The 7,970-nt window shown below is 46.2% G+C and overlaps 1 protein-coding gene across 1 annotated transcript; it reads right to left on the bottom strand.

Annotated features, from left to right (window-relative positions):
- Positions 1-2,885: 2,885 nt before the first annotated feature.
- cipcb (CLOCK-interacting pacemaker b) lies at positions 2,886-7,888 on the bottom strand. Its single transcript, XM_080491004.1, has 4 exons — positions 7,465-7,888; positions 6,547-6,736; positions 6,279-6,463; positions 2,886-5,445 (listed from the first exon to the last, which is right to left on the bottom strand). Exons 2-4 carry the CDS (start codon positions 6,653-6,655, stop codon positions 4,501-4,503), a joined length of 1,239 nt encoding a protein of 412 aa, XP_080347130.1. The 5' UTR covers positions 6,656-6,736; positions 7,465-7,888; the 3' UTR covers positions 2,886-4,500.
- Positions 7,889-7,970: the final 82 nt, after the last annotated feature.

Here is a 7,970-nt window from a genome sequence, read left to right as displayed (position 1 = left end):
CATCTAAACCGTGCTTATTAAATTAATAATTTTCTTTTACTCTTTTCTCTGTGCTGCTCAGGCTGAACTGATTCAGCAGCTGGTGTCTGAATAATGGGGTGGGATTAACTGAGCATTACATCGATCGCAGTCTTTTGCCATTATTCCTGCAGTTATTTTTATTTTATTTTTTTTTTTTTTAAAGAAAAGCTTTATAATCTGCGAAAGCAGGTGACTCCTGTGACCTTCGGCCTCCAGGATGCAGATTAGCGAGGTCGGCGAGTCGGACAGACGCGCCCACCACCCAGCGAGGATAACAAGAGAATGTTTTTTATCTTTCCCGACACACGCCGCGTAAAAAGAGGAAGTCGCGTGCGTCACGAACGCGCCTTGAATTCTCCAGCGACGGGCCTCGCAGGAGCTTCTCGTGAGGTTGCAGTCACCGCGTTTCGCCATCCTGAGACCCAAAGTGAGACGAGAGGTCACGGCGACCTCCGGGCTGCGTTTTCTAATCAGCTCGGCGTCCCGAGCGAGAGTAAACAGCGGCGTGGAAAACTGAGGAACGCTGCTTTTTTTTTTTCCTCCTGCATCACGGCACAAAGAGTGGAAACCCAAATAATCCTGCGATCAGCCTGCAAAATGGAACCTGGCCTAAAGGAAAAGCAAAAGTTTAAATTGGGTATTTTTCTATTTAATACTTTATCCACTTTGTCTAATGAGGTTTATGATTGGAAAAATACCCCAAACATGTTTTTTTTTTGTCCCAAAATCCCTCGAGAACCTTGAAATGATTTGTGAATGTGTATTATGACGTCTGTGATACGCACACCAAGCGCCCCCGCACCATTTACCACATCACACACGGAGCGTCTTTTGTTGGAACGACATTTATTTCACAATGAGTCTCTTAAAAACGTACAAAAAAGAAGAGCGAAGCATCAAAACCCCTTTCTTCATCTTTACTGGTCGTATTTCATGTTCGTGAGGAGTGTCGTCACCCAAGATGTGAGATTGTGTTTTGGAAAAATCCCACAAGGAGTTCTGACACTTTCTTAAAAAAAAAAGAAGAAGAAAAAAGTAGAAAATGAAAAGCAAACAAGCTTTAGTCCGTCTGCAAACGGTCATTAACTGAATCTTTCTGGATAGAACATTCCAAAACAATTGCATGGTCGGTTGATTTTGTGTTGTGGATGTACTACTACTCCATAAAAAAGGAATTTCCCCCAAAAGGGATTCATAAAGCATGATTAGTTTTTTTTTAAATAAATAAACAAACAAAGAGCAGACAGAATGACACAGAGGAAATCAAAGCTGCCAAGACTTGATGGGGAAACAACTGAAGAACGACACTGCGTCTTTTCTCCTCTTGAAATTGACATTTTAGTTTTTAAAAGTTGAACACAGACAACGGCACCGACGAGTCTTTACATGCACGGAGCAAACACAATAGTGGCAAAAAGACTTGGTTCAACCAATAAATAGGAAACATCAACAACGCCGGAGCCGTTTTTCTTTCTTTTGGAACCTCGTCAGATCAGATAGTGTCGTACCACCGACGCTCATGGATTTACATTTTCATTTGTCTGAATTAGACGTTTGTAAAATGTGCGTTTTATAAAAGAAAAGAAAAAAAGTTTACTAAATCTCCATTTGAAATCCAAAGCAAATGATGGCCAGCTCTTTGTGCCGCGATCCGTACCGGCGGCGTCGGATCAGAAAAAAACATCTCTATTAGTATTGTGCTATTTATCGCCTTTTTTTTTGGTAAATTTCAGCATCACGCGAAAGATTTCGACAAGCCTGAACAAGCGAAGCTCTGAGAAAGCAAAAACATCCAGCTCGTCCACGGATCGCGGAGGAACTGCTCGACGTCGGTTTGGTTTGTTTTTTTTGGGTCTAAGAAACAAAGAATTCTGCACCGACTCCAAGAAAAAAAACAAAAAAAAAAACAAGACGGCAACAGTGCAGAAGTCTCAACGTGTCTTAATAAAGACACGCGGTATTCCAGTAAGAGATATGTGGGGGACGGCGAGTCACTCCAAAGCAGCTGCTTTGTATCGAGCAGGAAATCAAATCAAAGCATTGAGAAACGGATTGTGGTTGTTTTTAACATTAACGTCGGCGTTTTTAAAAGTTGCGACGACGGAGGAGCTCGTTTCAGAAACAAGCAGCTGAACGGCGAGAAGCTTCGTCTGGAGGAAACGCGACTCAAAGTCAGCAATCGCTTCAAGACATAATACAGCGAGATATTAAAGTGATTCTATAAAAAAACTAACAAAAAAAAAACACCCCACAGCTTCGATAAGGCCACAATGATGAGATACTGAGGAAAAACCTCACATTTCCTCAGCGAAACCTCAAAACTATCACACACCGACTTTTGGTTTTGGGGGGGATGATCTCAAAAGGAATGCCGACTAAATCTCTGCTTGGGCGAGAGCAACAAAGACGCCCGTCATCTCGACTTAATCCAGAGATAACGACATGCTTTTGACACAAGTATAGTTCTTGAGAGGAATCCAAACAAACAGAGACAGGCGGCAGGTTGTTTTCTCTACAGCCACAGTCCGGTCACACAAACCAGCATCGACACACACCTCCACTGTTTCTTTCCAATCCTGTAAAACTTAAAAAAACAAACAAACTGTGTTCTTGCCGAACGAACAATAGCGTCCCTTATTATTATTTGCCGATGTTTCATTTTAAGCCGTCATGAGCACGCGCACGTCGCGGTATCGTTCCATTCAGCGAGCGCCAATGTTTTTAAAAACAAAGAACATCAGATCTCCTCTTGGTCGAAGACAATCTGAACGGTATCGCGCCGGCGGCGACGACTCACGAGCCGCGCTGAGCGACGGTGCCAGAGCTGCCATTTCATTCTGCCTGGTCGTTGCTTTCAGAGACGCTTTTAGATCATTTTAGTGCAAAAGTTCGGCGACGTACACTGAATTTAGATTTTTTATTTTTTTTTTTTAAGGCCATGATTTACAAAAAACTCATAAAAAAAATAAATTGTGCATCAAAACCAGAAAAAAGGAAAACTCAATTCTATAACTGCTCTTATGTTGGATAGAATAATGTACAAAATAAAAAATAAAAAGCCTTAATAAGCCTGTAATAAATGCACAATAACGTCTCGTTTTAACCAATAACCATTCACACGATGTACATTAAACAAATGTAAACAGGAAGAAACATTAAACAAGCAAAAAAAAAACTTAAATCTGCGTTTGACGTTAGATGACGTCGCCACGTTAAAATCCCACATTAAAGACAAACAGACTCAAACAGGAGTCAGTGATGACTCAGTGAAGCCGCCCTGCACAATCACACGTTGCCTGAAAAGCACATAGTCATTAAGAGCTTTTCCCTGCAGCCCGTCTGCACAGGAACCTCCACCTCCACCACCACCACCACCACCACCGGAATGGAAACAGAAGGTGAACTTTCTTTTCTTTTTTAGCTCTAGGGCCGTTAAACATCTCAGGAATCCAGTTTCTTTGAATGCGGCTCGATAAAACAAATAAACAGTAAGAAAAAAAAAAAGAAAAAGAGACTTTAGGCACTGGTTTCTTTCACGACGGTGGCAGTCGGAGCGACACGGGAAGATCTTTTAACCTGCCGTAATTATACTTTTGATATAATTATACCGGCTGCATGAAGTCTGTTGGTTTATGTTTTCGCTGCGCCGCGCCGACTCAGCGGAGAGAAACGCCGCCACTGAAACGGAGATGTAACCAAATCTTATGTAACCAAACAAATGACGAGGAAACTCGACTTTTGCATTCGATTAAATTCAACATCAACATACCACCATTGTGCAATTCATGATTTAACATGAAAGAAAAAATGCCATCTTGACACATCACAAAGCCTCTCAGAGCTTGTGGATGTGGACCGCCAGTCTCAGTGGAAGCGCTCGGGCTCGTCGTGGCCCGACGGTGAACTGTGGTTCTGGCCTTATTCGGTCCCACACACACACACACGCAGCCAGCGCCGCTTCATTGGGAAGTTTTTCAACGTTTTTCACGGCTCAAATGCAACATTTCTTCCCCCTTGCAGCATGTCCCACACGTTTAGCACCACTCGCTTTTCTCTGAAGCTGCCGTGTCGCCAGCTGAAGTCAGTGAATCTCGCCAGAGTTTAATTTAAACTCTTTTCTCACACCTTATGGCAGAAACCGCCAGGTTTTCTTCGCCTCGCTGTCTTCTTGGATTACGAATACTGGACGCTGCAGAAACCCGTGCCGCCGACAGTTGCACCGTGGTGCGTTCAAGTGCAACTTTAACAGCAGATTTGAGGCCACAAAAGTTCTTTTTTTAGGTTGGCGTGGCGTGTCGGGGACCAAGCAGCCAAAATGTAGGCCACAGCACCCGGCCTGAGTGTAGGGGGGGGTTGTACGTTATAGAGCACATTACTTTCAGTCCATCTGTCTCTGCATGCTCCAAACCCCCGCCCCCTCAGCCCTGACCCTCCGCTCCATCTCACGCTGGAGGATTACTGTCGCACACTCGTCTGGGTCTAATCTGCTTTCACGCTGGTCTGAAGGGCTCGCTCCCTCTCTTTCTCCCGGTCCTCCTCCTGGAGGCTGGCCTGCAGCTTCAAGCAGATGCTGGAGTCTCCGCTCCGCAGAGCCTGCAGGAACAGGTCTGTGTTCTCCTTTAGCCGCTCCAGGTCGCTCTGGGTGCGCCGGTTCTGCCGGAGGAGCTCCTTGGTACGCAGCGTGATGTCCAGCAGGCCAGAATTGCTCAAGATGTTGTAGGTGTTGCAGAAGCGCTTCCTCTTTGAATTGTTGTCGCCGTCGCAGGGGTCAGATTGTCTGGATGCGATGTCGTCCTGGGCGACCGTCCAGAGGGCGGGAAGCGACTGGTTTTTGGAGCCAGCGGTGTGAGTGAAGGACAGGGAGGGCATGAGCTCCGTCTGGCTGACAGCTGATGGGGGTCTCTCTCTCGCAGGGCTGCTGCTACTGCTGCTGCTACTGCTGCTGCTGCTGCTGCTGCTGCTGCTGCTGCTGGGATCCGTTGCAGGCAGAGAAAGCTGACTGAGGAGGTTGGGAGACATGCAGCTCGGGGTACCAGGAAGACTCGGTGTGGTCGAACCAGACGTCGAAGCGCTTCTCTTCAGCTTCTCTCTCTGGCAGTGATCTCGATTGTTGGGCGTCAAAGAGCCCCTCTCTGAGCCCGAAGAAGAGGAAGAGGAGGAGGAGGAAGAGGAGGAAGCGGTTCCTCTACCCGAGGAGCTCGAGCTGTCTCCGGGATGAGGGGCAATCTTAGGGTAGGATTTGAGGATCGGAAGATACTTCTTGGGGCGCCTGTGTCTCGAGGTCACTTCTTTTGAGGAGCGTGAGGCTTGACGAGAGACCACCGGCTGGAGGAAGACCACCTGGGGGTGTTGGACCACCGGCTGCACCACCTCCACCGTGGGGCTGAAGCTCCAGGGCTTCATAGCAGGCGGAGGATCTCCGGACTGCAAAGACAAGAATGGCAAAATTGAGAATTAAAAAAAATAATAATAATCAGATCCACACTACAACTCAGTTTTCCACAACGTGCACAACCACAATGACAAATCTAGACAGAAAGCAGAAGCTAGAAGTTGCAAACAAAACACAATTAACACGAGCATGGAAGCCATATTGATAAATATCTATGCAGATTCTCATTCATCCACGTAGGAAGCGTCGCAAAGCAAACAGAATGTGGCCAACTCCACTTGGAAGATGTTTTGCCCCTTTATCCAAATGGCTGTCTATTCTTTTTACTAAAAACATGTGGAAGAAAGACACTTCATAAAGCACCGTGCACTAAAAGGAATAACCTTGACCACCATGGTATGGTTACATCCAACTGCTGGAAGAGATTTTTGCTCCCGTTTCATAGTTATTTTCATACTGTTTTATGACGCGTGGGTTTGACAAATGTTAAACAAATTAAATTGAATACTTTTTCATGCAAAAAAAAAAATACTCGCTTCATGAGTTGGTTTTCATTGTTTATATATTTTCCTGGTTCTGTGTGCTCATTCAATTGGAGCCTGTACATTGTGTTCACACGGGATCGGTTTAAGTGTTTACCCAATCTTTATGGGGGCACGATCGACTGGTCTGCCACTCGACTGTGAAGACACATTTAGGCTAAACAACGTTCCTGCTGACCCGACTGGCCTGCGCCTGGAGCTATAAAGTTTGAGGGCCTGAACCCTCGAGACAAACAGCCGCAGGAATTCATCCAATGAGTGATTCATTAACTCTGGTCATTTCAGTTAATGTTTAATGAATTCGAATAAAGCGTTTGTTTTACCTGCTTGAGGAGGACGTTGTTCATGATGATCATAGGAGAGAGGCTGGAGTAGGAGCCTCCCACCACAGCGAGCTGAGAGGACTGCTGTCCCGAGCCGGCCGACTGTGGCCGCCGCTGCACACCGGAGTTGGGCGAATCCTCCATGTCCGTGGTGTGCATCGTGCTCATGTGTTCTGAACTTGCATCTATGGGCAGAAATGACGTTCTGATTAAGTTACACCCTATAATCCAAAGCATATTACAGACGGTGGTCAGAGTGCGGCCGAACCTGAGAATCCGGAGTCCCTCTCCGAGTCGGCCCGGGAGCTAGCGGGCTTCATGATGCGTGGTCGGTTGGCTCCCTTGGAGTGAGTCTCCGCCTTCCGTTTAGTGCTCATCACTGTATTGCTGCTGTATTATTAATGTCCTTGTGGCACCGAGAAGTCTCACTAAACTATATCAGCATATCAATGCCGCAGCTGGGGATGAAACAAAACACTTAGAAGAGCCTCTTTCCATTTCTACAGCAGTAATGAACACTCATAAAATAAAATGAAGTGACACGCTCACTACCAGCTGGGCATCACTTTGAGTATTGTATCATGAACAATAGCTTCTTCCTGATTTGGCTGTTTTTCAGTGAATCCACCCTTATTAAACAATGCCGGGCTGAATGCAAGTTTCAGTTCACACAAGGGTATAGTATCAAACACCCTCATTGTAATTTGGGTCAGCTACCGAATGTTATGGCAAAACAATATTAAAACACTCCCATTTCAAACTCTTGGGTAGGTGGCTTTGAGTCAGTACTTTCGACATTTTTGGTACAAAACTGCATTTAAGTTATTATGAAATCGCATAAAATTGTAAAAAAAAATAACATTTCATTTGTTTATGTCGTGAAACCTTCTTTGTCTAAATCTGACATATTATTACAAGTAGCGTTGAATATTTAAAGTACCGACATCAGGACGATGACCAGGCTATCTACACTAACCGAACGATATCTCAAATAGTAAACGTATACAGTTTTAGCGTTTGCTATGAAAGTGTAAACCCTAAAAAACACATTTTAAAACACAAACATCTTTTCAGTTTGGACTGTGGTTAGCCGACCCAAGCTAATGCCTCGGACGGTTCAACGACAGCGACCAACTCGTGCTCGACATACTAAACACTGAGCGATAGACAAGATAAATATTCGTACTTTTGTCCTCGTTGCTGAAATACTCGCGCTTTGCCGTCGCTGCTGTTCCACAGACGTAGAGGTGAGGGTATGCGGTCTCGCATCCGGGACGGGGCTCCGGTGAAGTCTGGGCGGCTGCTTTGCTGTGTGAGAACTCGGTGTTCCACGGTACTGTACACGAGACACGGCGCCCCACCCCCCCGCGCGCTGGCGCTCAGTCACATGCGGAGCACGGTGGCGGCCGACGTTGGTGGTGGCGGCGGCGGCCGACGTTGGTGGTGGCGGCTGAATCGTCCTCTGCGGGAGCCTGACGAGGAAGCGGGCTGTCGCCGGTGGACGGTCCGTCGCTGACCTAATTTACCAATTTTTGGTCGCGGATTCCGAAAACATTAAAGCACGGGATATTCTGTGTTGACACCGTGCCATATTTGGTAGTTGTGGGCGGGGCTACGTCGGGAGCGTAAGGAACGTCACTGTCTGTACGCCGCTGTGCCCGCCCACCGAACTTGTCTCCTGGCTTCTGATTG

This window comes from Lipophrys pholis (assembly GCF_963383615.2).
Source record: "Lipophrys pholis genome assembly, chromosome: 21".
NCBI classification, from domain to species: domain Eukaryota; kingdom Metazoa; phylum Chordata; class Actinopteri; order Blenniiformes; family Blenniidae; genus Lipophrys; species Lipophrys pholis.
The sequence above is the reverse complement of the archived record's forward strand: the minus strand, read 5'-3'. Positions and strand labels throughout refer to the sequence as shown.